The sequence below is a fragment of the Odocoileus virginianus genome, chromosome 17 (genome assembly GCF_023699985.2).
Source record: "Odocoileus virginianus isolate 20LAN1187 ecotype Illinois chromosome 17, Ovbor_1.2, whole genome shotgun sequence".
In the NCBI taxonomy this organism is placed as follows: domain Eukaryota; kingdom Metazoa; phylum Chordata; class Mammalia; order Artiodactyla; family Cervidae; genus Odocoileus; species Odocoileus virginianus.
This window is the reverse complement of record NC_069690.1, coordinates 52,437,093-52,456,430: the sequence shown is the minus strand read 5'-3', so window position 1 is coordinate 52,456,430 and position 19,338 is coordinate 52,437,093. Positions and strand designations below refer to the sequence as shown.

Sequence of the window (19,338 nt, the reverse complement as noted above, 5' to 3'; positions counted from 1 at the left end):
CTCTCGGTTGTGGTATGTGGGATCCAGTTCCTTAAACGGGGATTGAACCCGGTCCCCCTGCAATGGGAATGTGGCATCCTAGCCACTGGAAGTTCTGCCAGGTCGGTTTAGTGAGAATCTCCCCTGATCCCTGATGTTTCCTTTTAGTAATCTTCCACCCACTGACCCCTACACTACTCCTTGGCTTATATTCCCACTTCTCTTTGTATTCACAGTTGAACTCAGTCTCTATTCCCTCCCGCCTATCAGCAAGAACCCAAGGTAGTGGTGCCTGCCCCTATCACAGAGGTCCTGAATATAGCTCACCTTACCCTTCTTTAACAAATGCCTGGAATAAATGTTTTTCTTTAACAGCAGTCAAATCAGAATTTAAACTGCATCATTAGAAATGGACTTTTTGTGCATCACAAAAGAATGATGCTGAAAGGGACATTTCTGGTTCAAGTGCCTCATTTAAAAAAAAAAGGGAAGAAATGCACATAACAGGAAATAAGTCAATTAACATATTCATATTGTGCAACAATGAACTCTATCTGGTTTCAAAATAAAACCCACAATAAAACTATCACCCGAAATAAAATCATCCCAAATAAAACCCATGTCCATTAAGCACTGTTTTCCTCACGCTCCTGGCAACCACCAACCTGCTTTCTGTCTTGGTGAATTTATCTATTCTGGAGGTTTCATTTAAATGGAATCACACAATATGTGGCCTTTTTGTCTGCCTTCTGTGACTTCTTTCACATGATGTTCTTGAAGTTCACTCACAGGGTAGCACAGATCGGGACTTCATCCCTTTTCATGGACAAATACTATTCCTTAATATGGATAAACCACATTTCTTTTACCCGTTCATCTGCTGACGGACACTTGGGTTGCTTCTGCCTTTTGGTTATTGTGAACAGAGCTACCATGAGCATTAGTGTACAAGGTTTTATGTGGACACACGTTCTCAGTTCTTTTGGGTACCTAGGAGTGAAATTATTGGGTCACATGGTAACTCTATGTTTAATTTTTTGAGGAACCTTGAATTTCTCTATTTTTTTTTTTTTTTTTGGCCACACTATGTGGCATGTGGGATCTTAGTTCCCTGAAACCCTGTCCCCTGCATTGGGAGTTCAGAATCTTAACCACTGAGCTGCCAGGGAAGTCCCAGGTCTCTCCTTTTTAAAAGATATTTTTTGGGACTTACCTTGTGGTCCAGTGATTAGGACTCTAGGCTTTCACTGCTGAGGGTCTGGGATCCCATAACCCACCTGGCATAGCCAAAGAGGGGAAAAAAGATATTTTTCTTGGGGCAGGGTTGTTGTCGTTCAGCCGCTAAGTTATGTCTGACACTTGGGAGCCCATGAACTATAGGCTTCTCTGTCCATGGGATTTCCTAGGCCAAGAATATTGGAGTGGGTTGCTGTTTCCTTCTCCATGGGATCTTCCCAACCTAGGGATTGAACCCACATCTCCTATATTGGCAGGTGGGTTCTTTATCACTGAGCCACCAGTAGTGGCTGGGGAAGGGTGGGAGGTTAAATCAGGAGCTTGGGATTAACAGATACACACCACTACCACTATATATACAAAAAGAGAAGAATAACAAGGACCTACTGTGCAGCACAGGGAACTATATCAATGTATTATAATAACCTATAATGGAAAAGAATCTGAAAAAGAAAATATGTATATGTGTAATTGAATCACTTTGTTATACACCTGAAACTAACACAGTATTGTAAATCAACTATACTTCAATAAAGAAAATTTTAACATATATTTTCCTCAAGGGCTGGTGGGTACTCCAGATTCGTTTTCCACATCTATTAGTAGTAGTAGCCTTAGTTGCTCAGTTGTATCTGACTCTGTGACCCCATGGACTGTAGCCTGCCAGGCTCCTCTGTCCATGGAATTTCTCCAGACCAGAATACTGGAGTGGGTAGCCATTCCCTTCTCCAGGGTTCCTTCTCAACCAGGGGATTGAACTCAGGTCTCCTGAATTGCAGGCAGATTCTTTACCATCTGAGCTACAGGGAAGCCCCTGTTCCACATCTGTTAGGACCAGTTTTTCATGGTGAGCAGCCTGTCTTTGTTAAGTACACGTAACATCCAAGTCTCAGCTTAGAATTAAAATGATGCTGTTGTTCCTTCAGGTGCCTCAATGGTAGAGAATCCCTTTGCCAATGCAGCAGACACAGGAGACGCAGGCTCCATTCCTGGGTCAGGAAGGTCCCCAGAGGAGGAAATGGCAACCCACTCCAGTTTTCTTGCCTAGAAAATTCCATGGACGGAGGAGCCTGGCAGGCTACTGTCCATGGGGTCAAAAAGAGTCAGACACTACTGAGCACAATGAAGTCTGAAGCCTGCTCTTCCACTCAGGGTCCTTAGCATTTCAGAAATGCCTGAGACCTTAGTGTCCTAGGGTTTGCCTGTCTCCTGGCGGCCAGCCAGCCTTCCCCCAGTCCACCACTAATGGCTGCAAATCGGGGTAACAGATCCACCCCGGAGGACTCAACACGCCTCTCCCCTTAGGAATAACACTCCTGCCAAGAGATGCAGGTGGCATGTCTGATTCCATGCTAATCCTATTTTACAGTTAGATTGTCTTCCCTCCTTAAGTGCTCCAAGTCCTCAATTTGAGAACCAAGTGGTCACAGATACTTGCCACGTGGCAACTGGAATTCAGCCTAAAATGATATGATCTTTGCGCTTGTTGGCAAATGTCAAGGGGATGCTGTGGGTTTTTCTAGGTCATGCTGAGTCTGGAAGATGGATATGTCCTTTAAACTCTGCATCAGAGCTGTCTGTCTGTCCCTCCCTCCTGGGACCCATCAGCCTGCTGCGGGGAGCCAGGAGGAGGTGGGGTGTTTGACTGTGCCCTTCCTGGGCTCTCTGCATCGCTGCAGCAGCCACCTGGCGCCCAGATGGGGCTCCCTCCCCTGGATCCTCTGCTGCGGTTGGGGGGGTCAGCCCACAAGCGTTTCTCTTGAGGACTTCTGTGTATAGAACCATGCTCACGGCAGCTCTAGGAAGGAGACGGAAACAGAAAAGAAAGGATATTTTATTCGAATATGCTTCCCATTATATGCTCCTCCCGAGTCCATTCCATCTTTTGTTTTCTTTAAAAATAACTTCATTCCTTAGTCTGTAAGCTTTGACAGGTAATCGCTCGGCTCCCTCTTCTGTTTTGAGACGGAGTTTTAGAGGAGGCTGCTGATGGTGCCTTGAAGGAGAAATGACATCTCAACTCATTTTCAAGATGCCGGTCACGTTGCCGTGGTCAGCACTTTAGGGCAAGAAGCAGAAAGGACAACGAGCCGCCTTTGGAAGTGGCTCTCCTGTCGGATCAGCACAGCATCACTCCCTTGGCAGCACAAAGCTTCGGGGGCACACGTGTGGAATGAGGTTACCGTGTCCCTTGCCCCGGGGCCCCTCTCCTCAGCCCCAGCTGTCCAGCCCATCCTGTGTAATCATTACTTAAATGACCAGGGTTCTGTCTGGAAAGAATCGAAGAGTTTGACCTTCAGGAGGCCAGCCTCCAGGGAAGGGGAATTTCTATTTTCGGGATGTGGATAATGAGCGTCAGGGGCAGGCAAGACCCACTCCAGGCGCCCGTCTTTTTGTGCAGCTTGGCAAAGTAGGGCGCTGGCCCCTCTTTGGCCTACGTGAATTGGCTTCTGTGAAGGAGGCCTGGGAGGGGAGAGGGATGCAACTCCAGGTGCCCACCAGGGGCCAGCAGGGTGCTGTGAAAGGGCGTTCCTGCACCTCCGGAGGGGGTGAGAGAGGCTGTCACCTCTGCCCTGTGGAAGTGGTCCATTCCCAGGTAGGAGGAAACCACCCCAGACCATTAGCGCCAAAGCGCTGCGTCCAGCCTGTTTGCTTTGGGAACAACCCAAGGACGCGGCTTAGCTTTGGAGCGATGTTAAAGTGGAAAACACTGCACAACAAAAAACGCCCGGAAAACTGTGTACACACCCATCCCCTTGGCCTGGACCTGGGCTGCTACCAAATAAAAGCGGCTCAGCGTTCCTGCTGCCTGGCTGCAGATGGCCAGGGCTCTCTTCCTGCTTTCCAGAAGTTCTCCTTTTGGGAATCACCCAAAGCAGTTTGACATGGTGGCTGGCTGCTCTTCCCTTGAAGGAGACGACCAGTCCGCAAAGCATCTCTCCGAACCAGTATGTGAAGTGAAGTCGCTTCAGTCGTGTCCGACTCTTTGCGACTCCATGGACTGCAGCCAACCAGGCTCCTCAGTCGATGGAATTTTCCAGGCAGGAGTACTGGAGTGGGTTGCCATTTCCTCCTCCAGGGGATCTTCCCGACCCAGGGATTGAACCTGGGTCTCCCGCAATGTAGGTAGGTGATTTACTATCTGAGCCACTAGGGAAGCCGAACCAGTTAAACCAGTATAAACGAGTATAAACCAGTACAAATGAGTAAGTGATTTCAAAGCACAGTTGAGGGATTCCCGGGTGGCTCAGTGGTAAAGAGTCCGCCTGCCAATGCAGGAGTCATGGGTTCAACCCCTGATCTGGAAAGGGCCAGATGCCGCTGGGCCCCTAAGCGCATGCGCCACAACTACGGCACCTGTCCTCTGGAGCCCGGGAGCTGCAGCGACTGAACCCACTCGCCCAAATTACTGAAGCCAGTGTGCTCCAGAGCCCGTGCTCCACAACGAGAGAAGCCACCGCAATGAGAAGCCTGCACACAACTAGGAGTGGCAACTAGAAAAAGAAGTCCATGCACTGGGATAAACACCCAGCTCATTCAAAAATAAATAAAATCATTTCTTTAAAAAGAAAAATACAGTTGGGTAGGGTGGGGGCTGGCTGCAGCCTCAGACGGGGACCTTCTCTCCCCTCACCAGTGTCCAGGATGTGGGACTGGGTGCTGGAGACAGGCCAGAGCCCGCTATAGAGCCCAAACTGGAGCTGATGTCAGCAAGAACCTATGGAATATTCCCAGCCACCGTTCTCCATATGGCTGGCCTGGTCCAGCCTCACCACAGAGTGTAAAAGTAGCTGAACTGTCGGGCCTCATGACAGGAGCTGAGAGGACCACGTCTTTTGTGTGGTACCCAGTAGGCTGGGCCGGTGGCAAGCCCTTCCGGCAAAGTGGGGAAGTCTGCCAAGCTGGAAATGGATGGGCAGGTCTGCGCCCCACCCTTTCCTCAGGTGAAAAGTCATTTGCAAGCCTATAATTCCTATGTTTAGTAAATATGCCAATTGCTTCTTCTTGGGCAATTTCTTTTTTTCCTCCTGTGCAGTTTTTAAAAATGGAAACCGGATCCGAGGCTTCGCGGTCAACGGCTTATTTGCGGGCCCCGCCGCAGCCGACCCGGCTCTTCGGTGGAGAGACGATGGTGGGCCGGAACAGCGCCATCGCCGCCGGCGTCTGCGGGGCCCTTTTCATCGGTTACTGCATTTATTTCGACCGCAAGAGACGGAGTGACCCCAACTTCAAGAACAGGCTGCGAGAACGAAGAAAGAAACAAAAGCTTGCCAAGGAGAGAGCTGGGCTTTCCAAGTTACCTGACCTTAAAGATGCTGAAGCCGTTCAGAAATTCTTTCTAGAAGAAATACAGCTTGGTGAAGAATTACTAGCTCAAGGTGAATACGAGAAGGGTGTGGACCACCTGACGAACGCCTTTGCTGTGTGTGGGCAGCCACAGCAGTTACTGCAGGTGCTGCAGCAGACGCTCCCGCCGCCGGTGTTCCAGATGCTTCTGACCAAGCTCCCAACAATCAGTCAGAGAATTGTAAGTGCTCAGAGCTTGGCTGAAGATGATGTGGAATGAGAAACAATTATCAACATAATGATATCAATTAAAACATATTTTTAAAATCTTAACTCGGAAGATGATCAGCTCTGGGGGAGTAAGGGCAGATGAGCTTGTTATGGACTGTCCTCCACAGTGAAGTCTACCAAAGTTAATTTTTACTTTGTGTAGATCCATTTGTCTGTTTTATTTATTTTTCCCAGTGAAAAGTGTATTTTGATAGAGAGTTTTTCATTTTATAAATACACTATGAATTACTGAAATATGCATTTTGTTTATTCCTAAAATGTGTAATTAGAATGTACATATAACATCCCATTACTTACATTAAAAATACCCGGTGCTCAGTTTTGAAAGATGGGCCCAAAAAAGTGTAGAAGAAAACTGAAGAATATACTTGTTTTGCTCTACATCAGAAAGTTGGCTGGAAACTTGTGTTGATCAAAACTGAGCATTAAAATAAGAGATTATTTCTTTCCATTTAATCTCTTAAATATGTGTAATGTGCTGCTATGCTATAATAACAACTTCACCCCCACCCTTGAATGTTTTCTTTAAATCAGTGGGTTTGATGTGTTCTGAATATTTATCTCCTTGTATTTTAGATACATGTAGTTGCAGATAGCACCAGGAATTAGATGTCTATATATTCTTAATCTGGCTGAGTAAGCTTTACCAGTTAATGTCTGACCACTTGCCTCACATATAAACTGAGGAAATGGGTCTGCTAATTCAGCTTCTAATTCCTTTGGTTCTGTGCAGCATTTTCAAATCCCTCTTTCTGAGGGAAATACCTGTTTGGGCTGCCAGCCCTTGCATTTTTTTATACTCTGAATTTTGCATGCTTGCCTGACTTAGTATTTCTGAATTGGTTTTTAAAAGGTATAACGTGTTGATTTTCACTGAAATCATGGTTCTGTCACTACTTTTGTAAATTAACCTGAAACGTAACCTTCACGGTAACTGGGACGATATGCTTGTAAAAGTGTTGGTTCCCTTTGCTTTTCTCCTCTGTACCTCCTTAATCCCCTACCAACCCTTATCTTGTGTGAGAATAAGGTGTACTTTGTGGCTGAAGACTTGAATGAAGATAATGGGACCTTTTATTCTCTACATAGTGACGAATTATCTGCAGCCACAGATTGAATATCAGACCTAAGAATAAAGCTCCTTGGTACTTAAAAAAAATAAAAAATAAAAAAAAAAATAAAAATAAAAATGGAAACCGGTGTTCTTTGCAGGGGCCTCTGTCTGATGAGTCAAAGACCACAAAGTCTACAGAATCACGTGTCAACGACCTCAGCAGGAGTGTTTTTGGTCCCACCATGACTAATGCGAATTGGGGGAAACCAAGTTCCTGGTTTGTGTTCCGCTGGTAGCACTGCGGAGATGCGGAATGCTGGAAAGAAGGTTCTGGCGCCAATAAGGACATGATTCCCAGACATTCCCTGCCCCACTGTGGCTGGCAGAATAACAGCCCCCAAAGATGTCTGCGTCATGGTTCCATGTGACCCATGACTACGTTACCTTATATGGCAAAAGCGATTTTGCAGTTGTGGCGAAGTTAAATTAAATTAAGGCTTTTTAAAGGGGAGCTCAGCCTTGGTTAGCCAGCTAGGGCCAATGTCATCACAGACAGGAGAACTTACAAGAGGGAGGTAGGAAGATCTGGGGGTTTACCTGGTAGCTCAGCTGGTAAAGAATCCGCCTGCAATGCAGGAGATTCCAGTTCAATCCCTGGGTGGAGAAGATCCCCTGGAGCAGGGACAGGCTCCCCACTCCAGTATTCTTGGACTTCCCTGGTGGCTCAGCTGGGAAAGAAGCTGCCCGCAATTCGGGAGACCTGGGTTCGATCCCTGGGTTGGGAAGATCCCCTGGAGAAGGTATAGGCTCCCCACTCTAGTATTCTGGCCTGGAGAATTCCATGGACTGCTTAGTCCGTGGGGGCGCAAAGAGTCGGAGACGACTGAGCGACTTTCACTTTCAGGAAGATCTGGGAGCTTCCCGGGTGGCGCTAGTGGTAAAGATCCCTTGTACCAATGCAGGAGATATAAGAGACTCAGGTTCAATCCCCTGAGTGGGGAAGATTCCCCTGGAGGAGGAAATGGCAACCCACTCCAGTATTCTTGCCTGGAGAATCCCATGGACAGAGGAGCCTGGAAGGCTACAATCCTTAGGGTCCCAAAGAGTCAGACACGATTGAAATGAGTTAGCACAGCACAGGAAGGTCAGAGTCAGAGAAGATGTGACAACAGAAGCAAAAGTCAGATGGAGACTTGGAGATGCTAGACTGCCAGCACGGAGGTGAAAGAAGGGATCCGCAGCCAAGGAATGCAGGTGCTTTTAGAAGCTAGAACAGGAAGGCAGCTCAGCCCTGCCAATCCATTCTAAACTTGTGACCTCCAGAAATGCAAGATGAGAAATCGGTACAGCAATGAGAACCCAGGACACTAACACAAAAACCAGCTTTGTTCTTCCAAGGACTGCGGAAGAAACCTGCTACTCAGAAAACCAGAGATGCTATAAGCTGAGGTGCAGGGTAAGATCGAAAAGTCGGCGGAGCTGGGGAGGTGTGCAAGCCTGGGCAAGGTCAGCTGGCAGCACAGATGTAAACAAGTTCCCCCAACAGTGGGAGGCGGGCAGGTCCAGTTCCCAGATCCCTTTCCTCTGATACCCACAGGAGCGTGCACTGTTGTCCTCTCTGGAGACACCTAGTACTGTTAAATTTTTTTTTTTTTTTTTTTAGTTTAAAAAGTGATACATCCATTCACACTAGAGTTCTCCTAACTAACTGGGTTTTCCTCCCAGAGTAATTTGCATTCGAAAAAGAACAGGCCGGCAGAAGATAATGCAGACCCTGAAACAACAAATTTCAGCCAAATCCTTCACCAGGGAAGAGGGCCATGCGGTGACCAAGGCAGGGCTTGCGTGATGCGTGCACAGGTTATGCGTGCGTGCTCAGTCGTGTCCAACTTGTGACCCCATGGTCTGTAGCCCGCTGGCCTCCTCTGTCCGTGGGGTTTCCCAGGCAAGAATACTGGAGTGGGTTGCCATGCCCTCCTGCCGGCGATCTTCCAGACCCAGGGATTGAAGCCACATCTCCTGCATTGACAGGTGGGTTCTTTACTGATGAACCGCCTGGGAAGCCTGCACACACAGGTCAAGGAGCACCAAAGTTGGCCAGTCAACCACTAGCAGCTAGGGGAGAAGCCTGGAACAAGACACCCCACACAGGCCTCGAAAAGAACCGACCCTGCTGACGTCTTAATCTCGGATGTCTTAAGAACTGTGACACAGTAAATTTCTAAGTCACCCAGTCTGGGGTATCTTGTTATGACAACTTGAGGAAACTAACACAGATGCCTTCAGATCCCAGACTGGCAGCTGAAATGAGTGGCGGGGGTGAGGCCTCTCTGGGGAGGCTGTGCTAGTGAACTTCCCTGAAAAGGATGTGTCCCGCTGAGCAGGCCTGCAGGTCCCGGGTGTGTGGGAGGCAGAGTCCAGAGGCCCAGAAGAGACGTTGGCTGGCAGCCTCGGCAAGGACACCCGTGTGGAGGAGGAGGCCACCTCCGAGGTAAAGCGAGGCTCACCCCACCACACCTGGAGAGACAGAAACTTGGAACACCGCCTGCAAGTCAGGAAACTCGTGCGACCAGTCTGGTCTCCTGCATGCCCATGCAGGGCACATCCCTCCACCCACAGCCTGCCACCCTCAATGCATGGCAGGGTCACCGGGATTTCAGAATGGAAAACCACATCTGGGGCCATCCCAGGAGACCAGTCTTAAAAACAGTTTGCCAGGCCGGACATCTCCTTTTCCCTTTCGCAGCCTTCCAGGCAGAAAGCCCTTGAGGTCAAGGCAGGCCTCCGGATCCTGCAGTTCAGCCTGGGAGCTGGAACCTCAGGAATAGGTGAAATGGCAGGAATGAACACATGAATGTTAGTCGCTGAGTCGTGTCCAACTCTCTGCGACCCCATGGGCTGTTGCCCGCCAGGCTCCTCTGCCCATGGAATTCACTAGGCAAGAATAAATACTGGAGTGGGTAGCCAAGGAGATGGCAGGAAACCTCTTCTAATAAAAGCAAGTCATTTGCCATCTGGCAGCCTTGGCTCCAAGTTTCCAGAGAGCTGGGCCGGGCCCAGTGCATGTCTGCTTGCTTTTTTTTTGGAAAAAGAACAAAAAAGGAGGGATTCTCAGGTGTGTGCTGGGGAGGCTGCCCACAAGGAGGAGGCAGGGTGACTGGGGGAGTTGGAACAGCAGTCTCTTTCACCTGTGAGACAGGTGTTACCTGACGGTTGGTGACTGGGACAGATCAAGCCTCATGCCAGGCCTTTGGCCACAGCAGCTAGTTGCTTAATCAGAACTGGAGGATGAAGCCTGGATAGAGCTTCCAGATGCTTCCTCTTTCTCAGAGCGATTGAGCAGCGGGGTGGGTGAGGCAGCTCTGTGGCAAGCAACACATGAAGCAGATGGATACTCAAATGCCAGCTAGAAGCCTGGGGTCAGCTGGGCCTCCTGGACTGGGGGCTGGGATCTGGGTCTGCTTCTCAGCTCTGTAGGGAGCTGGTTCAGTGGCTCAGTTAGGCAAGACTCTTCACCTCCCAGGGTTTCACTTCCCCCAGTTATCAAAAGGGGAAAAGCATCTTCCTCTTGCCCAATCCGGTCTCCTGGGCCATGGGTACTGATGAGGGTCTCTGGAGATGAAATAAAGCTCTTTAGAGAAGGGCTGCGGGCGGGGCGGGGTGGGCCCGGAGGGAGGGAGCCTGGAGGGAGGAGGTGACAGATGAGAATGAAGCGGGCAGAGCAGGGACCTTGGGGGTGGGGACGGGGGCTGCGGGAGAGGCGGCCGGGAGGACAGAGGAGCCTTTGTGCGGACTGGAACTGGGGCCAGAGGGCTCTGCCCTTCACCTCCCTCCCACTGGGCTCCCGGAGGCCGGATAACAACCCAGCAGGCGGCCCCGCCTCCCTCGCCGCTCAGTTTCCAGTCAACCCCGCCCCCGCCCGGCCGCACGACCCGGGGGGCCTCCAGCCAGGGAGGCGGAGGAACCCTGCGGCAGGTGGGCTTTCTCACTAGGCTCGTGCACGGCCACGTCCTCGCTTCCCGGGCCTGAGTCCCACCAGACTCCGAGGTTTAAGCAGCGGCTTCTCAGGACTGATGGAAGCGCTCGGGGGGGCGGGGGAGAAGAGGGAGGCCGTCCTCCTTCTAAGATCCAAGATCCCCGGGAGCCTCACGCCGCGTCCCGCGTCTTCCAGGAGCCCAAAGCCCTGACTTTGACCGTAGTCCTGGCTGGAGGAGCAGGCAGGCGAGGGAGGAGGGGGAGAGGAGAGGCGAATGATCGAGCCCGGGCTCCCGCAAGGAGCCCCCTCCTCCCGCCGGCGCTGGCGTCCCCGCGTCGCGTGACCGCGGCACTGCGGCTGCAGCGCGGCGCTCGGCCCCCGGCGCGGGATTCCTGGGCGGGGGTGGGGAGCCTGGAGGTTCAAGATCAGACCTCGGTGGACTCCGGTCGCGGCGCTGCTAGAGGGTGATGACGCCCCGCTCCCGCTCCCCGCTCGGGTTCCTAGTTTCGCAGAGTTTCTCGACCCGTGAAAGCATAGCTGAGTCACCTTCCCGGAACGCGCTCGAGACGCTCACGACCCAACCAGGGCTGCCCCCAGAGCTGCGCGGGGCGGAGGTGGCCACCAGCCGGCCGCGTGCCAGGCCAACGGCCCCGGGACCCACGCGTCCCAGCCCGAGCCTCTCCCCTACCCGGGGACACCTGGGCCCGGCCCCGCCAGGTGTTGGGAAACAGGGCCGCCTGGGTCCTCTCGCAAAGGGGCTCCTCGGAGCCGTGCCGGGACCTGCCTCTTCTCGACTTTTAGGGGCGACGGGAAACGAGACGTGTGAATGGGTGTCGGGTGGGGGCAGGTGTGGGCGCGTGAGCACCCTGCAGCTGGGGCCTGCACCAGCTCAGCCTCCTACAGCGCTTTGATCTTTTCTGACTTTGGTTAGATTTAGAAACTTGGTGACTTGACCTTGGCAACTTCCTCCTCTGGGTCGCCACACACTACCCCACAGGGAGCTTACTCGAGTGGGTCGTGGACACTTTGAGGTCGGACGCTTACTGGCCGGTTTATCACACCCCATTGACACACGAGGCCCCGGGCCAGTTTGCAGCTCCCCGCTGAGCCAGTGGCGGCGACGGAGGACACGCCCCGTGCTTGGCTCCCCAGTCCGAATGGGGTCGCCTAGGCCTGTTTACACCGCCAAGTTCCTTTCAGGTGGGTGAGGGGCGCGGGGCCTGGAGTTCCCGCAGGTTCAGGCGAGCCTTGATGTTGTCCTCTGGGGAGAGCACCCAACTTTTGAGGTTCTTAACTTTTGAGGTTCTTAACAAGGCCCCCTACTTCGGACCGCGTCCCCCCCCCCACCCCCCGCGCTGCTGGCACCCCTCCCGGGATGGCTCTTCCGTCTGAGGCTCCAAGGCCGTGCGGTCCAGGAGGCTAAAATAACTCGGGGAGGATGGGAGCAGCTGCAGAGACGCCCCAGCAAGGAGTGAGGGGTACCTGGCGGATCTTGGACCTCGAAATCCGGGTGGGATTGGGGGGCGCGGGCAGCGGGGCGGGTTCCGCCAGGAGACTCTATCCAGGGACAGGTGAGAATCTAACGAGAGCCCTGAGCCACGCGCGCCCGGAGCCCCACCCGGGGGCCGCTCCGATTTTGTGCGCCGCGGCCTGTGATGCGCGTTCACCCTCGCGCGCCCGGGACGCTGCGCCCGCGGCGCGCCGCTCGTGCCGGGCCTGGGGCTCCGCGCCTCGCCAGTGGCCTCCACGTCTCTGCCCGACCGCGGCGCTCACCTTCCTTCTGGGTCCCAGAGTCCCCGGACCCAGCCAAAGGGCTACGCGCTTGGCCGAGCCGTGGGCGCTGACCTGGCGGGGGTGGAGCACCGAGGCCAGGGCCCGGCTGGCTTGCGCCGTGCGGGGCGCGGGTTCCACCCCCGCGAACGCCGGGGCCGCGGGGCGTGGCCAGGCCGGGACGCTAGGCACTGCGCCCTCCCCGAAGTTGAGCGAAAAGTTTGAGGCTGGAGGCAGCGAGGCCGCGCAGTCAGCGTTTACTCGGCGCTCCGGTTGCTCCACAAATGCGAGACTGAGCCCGGGACCGGCTGTGTTCAGCCCTAGGCCACTGTGGGGAACGGAGGTAGCGCTTCCCCAGGAAACTGGACCGACTGGGTAGGGCTGGCCGCCTGCCCTGCCCTCTCGCCCTTCTTGGCTTCCTGGGCGGCCGGGGGAGCCGCCGTGCAGCACATGGCCTCCGTGCCCACTCGGCTCTGGCTGAGGGAGGCGGTGGCTGGCGGCCCGGCTCCGGCTTAGCTTTCGCGCGACTCCAGCGACGCTTCCACGAGCGCTGCGCGCGGCGCCGCAGAACCTGGCCCTTGGAAACGCGCGCGGCGATCCGGGCCGCTCCAGATCTCGGGGTACAGGACCCGACGACCCGGCTGTTTTGGGCCGAGGATCGCTCGCCCCGAACTTCGCGTGCTGCGATGGCCACTCACCACCTGGGATTTTTTAACGCAACTGGACTCCCCTCCCCCTGGCGGCCCCCGGGGAGGGGCGTGAGGACTTGATCCCACGGAGAGAGCCACGGGCCTCTGACTCATCGTCGGGTCGGAACCCGAGGTCCTAGAAAAGATAGGCTCTCGGGGAAAGACCCTTTCCCCCCGGAGGGGGGGGGGTTGGTGGGGGCTCAGTTCCAGGACCCGAGCGCCCTTGGTGGCACTGGACCTCGGCTTTCTGGACCTCTCGGAAAACTAGGCGATGCCGGTGCGCGCGGCTTCCCGAGCGTGGTCCCAGGACCTAACGGGGCGCCCCCCACCTAAGGGTACCGCTCCAGACTCCACCTGTGCGGTCTCCTCTCCCTCAGATCCGGCAACCGCAGGGAATGACACGGGTGCCCCCAGAGCCACGGCAACGGGCGGGGAGGGCGAGCCCCACAGCCGTCACCAAGACGCCCGCCTGGGCAGCACCGATAAGGAGCTGAAGTCAAGAGCCACCGCGGCGGACAGCGTCCGGACAGCTTCGGGGACCCCTCGGCAGCGGGGGCCACGGGCCGAGGTCATGGATGCAGGTTTGTGGGGGCTTGGCGGGGAAGGCCTGTAGGGGGATCCCTTGTCTCCCTGGTGAGGAAAGTTGGCCGGAGTCAAGTGAACAAAAGAGGGGCTGGGACCCTGGAGAGAAGCCCTTTTCCCCACGAGACCAGAAACTGGTGGGAATTTGAGCCCAGTCAAGCTGGCTGGGTGTGGAGCGTGAAGCTCCCTCTGGAGCGCCCCGCTGGAGGCCGCTGCCGCTGCCGCTGGCCGGGCTCAGTTGGATCAACTACCGGTGGATTTCAGGCCCCGCGTTTCCACCCGGGTGCCCGCATTGTGATCCTCAGCCCCTAGTGGCGGGTTCCGGTTTGTGTTTACAGCGGGCGGCTCCCGGAACCCGCTCCCAAGGCCCTGCCACGTGCTGGTGCTGTTAAATCCGCGCGGGGGCAAGGGCAAAGCCCTGCAGCTCTTCTGGAGCCACGTGCAGCCGCTGCTGGCCCAGGCCGACGTCTCCTTCACGCTGATGCTCACTGGTGAGTGTCTCCCCCGGAGCGGGCGCGGGGAGCATCCCCAGCCGGGGAACCGCGACTCCAACCTCCCACCTTGATAGCCACGCCCTCTGCACAGAGCGGCGGAACCACGCCCGGGAGCTGGTGCGCGCCGAGGACCTGCGACGCTGGGACGCGCTGGTGGTCATGTCCGGAGACGGGCTGATCCACGAGGTGAAGCCTTCCCAGGGGAGGCTGGGCCTGGGTCGTGGGGCCCGGGGTGGGGTGGGGGAAGGTTCCCAGGCTGAGGCCGCCTGTGCTCCAACAGGTGGTGAACGGGCTCATGGAGCGGCCTGACTGGGAGACCGCCATCCAGAAGCCCCTGTGTAGCCTTCCAGCCGGCTCTGGCAATGCGATGGCCGCTTCTCTGAACCATTACGCCGGGTGAGAGCCCAGGGTCCGAGTGGGCTTGTTTTCCCTCGGGGCCACGCCTACTGCCAGGCTTTCTTTTATGAGTGTCCGCGAGCAGGAGTGACTACCACTGGTCTCTGGAGCCCTGAGCCTCTGTTCTGGGGTCCTCTCTCTCTGTGACTCCAGTTGGCTGTCACCCCCTGCCAACTCCCTCAGGGGCTCAGGGTCACTTTGGCCTGCCCCAGCTCCCCAGGAGGAGGAAGGGGAGGGCATGTGAGGGCTCCTGCCCTCCTCATCCGACTCCCTCCCCTGCAGGTACGAGCAGGTGACGAACGAAGACCTCCTGACCAACTGCACCCAGCTGCTGTGCCGCCGGCTGCTGGCGCCCATGGACCTGCTATCCCTGCAGACCGCCTGCGGGCAGCGCCTCTTCTCCGTGCTCAGCCTGGCGTGGGGTTTCATCGCCGACGTGGATCTGGAGAGCGAGAAGTTTCGGCGGCTGGGCGAGATGCGCTTCACTCTGGGCACCTGCCTGCGCCTGGTGGCCCTGCGCACCTACCGGGGCAGCCTGGCCTACCTGCCCGCAGAAACGCTGGCCTCCAGGGGGGCACCCTCCCCGGCTCGGGCCCCGCAGGGCCCCGCGGACACCCACGTGGTGCCCCTGGAGCAGCCAGTGCCCCCTCACTGGACGGTGGTGCCCGAGCAGGACTTTGTGCTGGTGTTGGCGCTCCTGCACTCCCACCTGGCCAGTGAGCTTTTCACCGCCCCCATGGGCCGCTGTTCGGCCGGCGCCATGCACCTGTTCTACGTGCGCGCCGGCGTGTCCCGGGCCACGCTGCTGCGCCTCTTCCTGGCCATGGAGAAAGGCAGGCACATGGAGTACCACTGCCCCCACCTGGTGTACGTGCCCGTGGTCGCCTTCCGCCTGGAGCCCAAGGACGGGAAGGGTGTGTTTGCTGTGGATGGGGAACTGCTGATCAGCGGGGCTGTCCAGGGCCAGGTTCTCCCCAACTACTTCTGGATGGTCAGTGGCTGCACGGAGTCCCCACCCTCTCTGAAACCGCAGCCCTCCCCCCGCAGGAAGTCTCAGCAGAGGACGCCCCCAGCAGAGCGCCGGTGACTCCGTGCCTTTGTCTACTTGGTTTACTCTGCACTCAGGCCCCCCACCCCTTTCTCCCTCCGCCAGGACTGGAGGGCCTATCCACAGCACAGGTGGTGAGTTGGGAGGAGGAGGAGGGAGACGCCTGGAGAAGAGTGGGAAGGACAGGCTCTGCCCACCAAAGGCCAGATGGAGTGTTGGACTAGGAGCAGGGAAGCCACCCTTGAATCAGATCCGAATAAAGTGACATTCCCAGCCTGCTGGTCTTATCCTAGGGGGTGAGGGGAGTGGGGTCTTGCTTCTGTTGGGGCTCTGGAATTTAAGGTGATGCCCAACCGAGGTCCTTCCTAGATAGGGCAGCGTGTGGTACCGGCCCCTGGGAAGTCATTTTGGTAGTGAGCACAGGACCAGAGCTGGTCTAGGCTGCTTTTGCATGGGGTGGGACCCTGCCCTGCCCCAGTGATGATTATACCCCTTCTGGCCTGGAGGCAACTGCCTCTTTGCACAGGTAGAAAACTGAGGTTTAGAGCAAGTATGTCTTACCTAGGGCCATACAGCCAGAGAATCTCAGCCAAAAGGGAGAATGTCCCCGAGTTAGGGGCACTGGGGAAAATTGGCAAGGGGCAACAGAGGTCAAAATAGCAGACAGCTGTTCCTGCTTTACAAGGAGTCTGTATCTCTCCAGGGAGGGCTCTGGGGCTCCCCCTGCCTCCCCTGCCCTCCTCCAGTCTGTCCTTGTGGGGGAGTGGTGGGCTGGGGTTTATAAGGAAGCAGCAGTGAGAAGGGGCAGATTCCAGCCATCCAGAGTGGCTTCAAGCCCAAGCCAGCGCCCCCGCCCCGCATCTGGAAGGAGCTGAACTGGTGGGCCTGGTCAGAGGCCCCTGGGGACCAGAGCTGCTGCTGCTGCTGCCCTGCTGGAAGGTGGCTCCAGGACCCAGGCCCTGCTCAGAGGCAAGAGAACCCACTCACTGGACTTCAAGACCCTCAGCTCCCGGCCCCTGTGAGTCCTTGATGGGAGACGAAGAGGCTTGGGAGCGGGCTGGGTGGGGAAGGGGTGGCTGCCTTTAGACGCCTCCCCTCCCCTGGCCCCAGCCACAGGGATCTTTCCTTCCCCTGGGGAGGGTGTGTGAGGTGCCCCCGAGGGGAAGAAAGGCGACAGAGCCCAGATGAACGGCAGAGGCAGGTTTAATGGTACCACCTTGTCTGCTTTGTACATTGTAATGAGCCAAACCAAAAAAAATGCAAGTAAAAAAAAAAAAGAGTTTAATCACACAGCACTTTATACAGATATCTTAAGCAGTAGGCATTCACATCTCCACGTGAACAATGCACTGGGAAGCACAGCCCCGCCAGTCACTCCGGGTGATCCTCAAATAAGACCCCGACTCCGGGCTCCGGTCGCCGCAGCCCCGGTCCGGGCCCCGTCCTTCCCCGCGCTGCTGCCAGCCGCGTGCTCGCGGCGGCCCAGGTGTGGAGCCAGCGTAAGGCGGACAAGACACGTCATGCTTTGGCTTCTTATTTTGTCTCTTTTTTTTTTTCCTAGTAAGAGTTAATATTTTTTGATTTATTTTCTTTCAACCTTAAATATTACATTACATACACCAAAAATTACATAGCTGCAATGTGCTCAACGGCATCCTGTTCACCTGGAGCTTCACATTATCAAACGCTTAGAAAACCTGTAAACCTCTGGGCCCGGCTCTGCAGGGAGAACCCTGCCCGCCACCGCTCTCCTGCGTCCAGCCTACGGGCTGTCCTCGGCCGGGGCGGGGAGAGGGCTGGCCTGCTCCGAGTTCCGTGAGCTGCATGCTGCCCCCTCCGGCATGAGCACTGGACACCGGAGGGAGAGGCCCTCGTCTGTGCTGCGGCTCCCACCTCTGGGGGACCGGGAGGGGGGCCTTAACGCCAGAGCTGCAGTCCCCCCGCCCCGAGGGGCAGGAAGGGCAAGGCACCTACAGCTGTGTCTTCCCAGCAGCAGCTCCCTGTCCTCACCCCGCGGCAGTGTGCGAGGGCCACCACCTCCCGGGCATCGTTCTGCACCCGGCCTGGTGCCCACCTCTCGCAGACAGCAAGTTCAACAGGCCGGGGCCCAGCCGGGAGTCAGCGGCGGCGGCACCGATCTGGGGAGGGTGGCAGAGCTGGGGGGCGAGGGAAGACCAGGTGGGCGGTGGCGACGGGAGGGCCTGGGACACCAGGAAGCGTCAGCGGGACTCAAGAGGGCAGGGGGGACCGGGGCGACCGCCGCAGCAACCCACACTTCATGCAAGGCACGTCCACGTGGCCCGCATTCTCCTGTGTCAGCCCCCAGAGAGAGCCCACCCCTGCCCTGAGGGCAAGACGGCAAGGGAGGAAGCGCGGGGGCACGCTGCCTGGGACGAGGGGAAAATCAGCCACGCGGATCCGATTTCCTTTGCCACAGGGCACCTGCCTGTTGGAAGATTGCTTCGGAATACAAATGGCAGCATCTCAAGAAACTTTCTGCGTGTCAGCAGCAAACCCACCTTGGGAAGGAGGGGGCAAAGGGCGGGGGGCGGGGGGTCCTGCACTGGGGACAGAGGAGGAGAGGGAAGGGGGGCGGCCTCTCCCCGTGGCAACGTGCCTTCCTCCGGGGCTGCTGGCTACTTGTCCCCCGCGCTCTCGGGCATGCCTGCCTCCGTCAGCGCGGCCCGGAACTGCGTCAGGACTCCCCGGATGCTCTTGACGAAGCCCTTGGAGAGCGGGAAGAGAGGGAAGCCGAGGTCAGGGTAGCCGCTCTTCTCGGGCAGGAAGCTCCGGTAACTCTTTCTCCTCTTCTTTGGCTTGACGCTGGGTGGCACCGAGGCGTCGGGCGGGGCCTCCGAGGCCTGTTCCACGTGGTCCCTGCTGGCTGAGGCTGGGCCCTCCGAGTCTGAGCCCTGGGAGGCCTCCCCGGGGGCCAGCCCCCCGTCCTCAGGTTCCTCTCGGCTAAAGTCCGAGAGCTCGGCCACGGCCGGCAGCTCCGGCGAGCTGCTGTCCTTGGGGAGCCCGTTGGGCAGCGCCTGGGCCCTCTCCAGCAGGGCGTGGGTTTCCAGCCAGGACTCGATGCGGCTCACCAGCCGCCAGCCGCCGGTGCTGAAGTGCTGCCGGATCTCCTGCTCGAAGACCTCGGGCGGCCGCCGGACCAGCTGGGTCATGGACTGCACCACGCGGATGAGGGCCATCTCGTTGTAGCAGCGGCTGTTCTCATAGCCCTCCTGCAGGCCTCGGTCGCTGTCGAAGCCCGCCTCGTTGTAGTATGGTTCGTTCACCAGAATTAGACCTGCAGGAGGGAAGGGGAAGTCCCTCAAGGCCGGCCGACCTCCACCCCCAAGAGGAGGTCAGAGCCACAGACGGGAGGTAAAAGGGGCCACGGCCAGAGTGACCATGCCCTCCAGCCCCGCCCTGCCCACCGTACCTTGGATGGAGATGAGCACCTGGAGAAGGCTGGATTTGCTCGTCCACCTCTCTGTCCCCTGAAACACACGTGCACACACACGGTGCAGCTGATCAGCGGTGTCCCA

The 19,338-nt window shown here is 56.5% G+C and overlaps 3 protein-coding genes across 8 annotated transcripts in view; 2 read left to right on the top strand and 1 right to left on the bottom strand.

Moving 5' to 3' along the window:
- The first annotated feature begins 5,270 nt into the window (after positions 1–5,270).
- On the top strand, positions 5,271–6,983 carry LOC110137273 (mitochondrial import receptor subunit TOM20 homolog). The gene has a single exon (XM_020893541.2). It carries the CDS (start codon positions 5,345–5,347, stop codon positions 5,780–5,782), a length of 438 nt encoding a protein of 145 aa, XP_020749200.2. The 5' UTR covers positions 5,271–5,344; the 3' UTR covers positions 5,783–6,983.
- Positions 6,984–10,818: 3,835 nt separating this feature from the next.
- SPHK1 (sphingosine kinase 1) lies at positions 10,819–16,078 on the top strand. Of its 3 annotated transcripts, none has more exons than XM_020915645.2 (6): positions 10,819–12,023; positions 13,660–13,863; positions 14,203–14,355; positions 14,450–14,544; positions 14,639–14,754; positions 15,037–16,078. In XM_020915645.2, exons 1-6 carry the CDS (start codon positions 11,981–11,983, stop codon positions 15,839–15,841), a joined length of 1,416 nt encoding a protein of 471 aa, XP_020771304.2. In that variant the 5' UTR covers positions 10,819–11,980; the 3' UTR covers positions 15,842–16,078. The 3 variants fall into 3 exon arrangements, with proteins under 3 accessions (XP_020771304.2, XP_070336027.1, XP_020771303.2); XM_070479926.1 differs by lacking the exon at positions 10,819–12,023 and adding an exon at positions 12,075–12,301; XM_020915644.2 differs by lacking the exon at positions 10,819–12,023 and having other exon boundaries at positions 12,976–13,863.
- Positions 16,079–17,082: 1,004 nt separating this feature from the next.
- Positions 17,083–19,338, bottom strand: part of UBE2O (ubiquitin conjugating enzyme E2 O) — a 48,901-nt gene continuing 46,645 nt past the window's right edge. For all 4 annotated transcript variants that reach the window (XM_020915636.2, XM_020915643.2, XM_020915638.2 and 1 more), the window contains exons 17-18: positions 19,233–19,290; positions 17,083–19,097 (exon numbers count right to left, since the gene is read on the bottom strand). In XM_020915636.2, the coding sequence (XP_020771295.1) occupies positions 18,439–19,097; positions 19,233–19,290 (717 nt within the window). In that variant the 3' untranslated portion in view covers positions 17,083–18,438. The remainder of the gene's footprint in view (positions 19,098–19,232; positions 19,291–19,338) is intronic.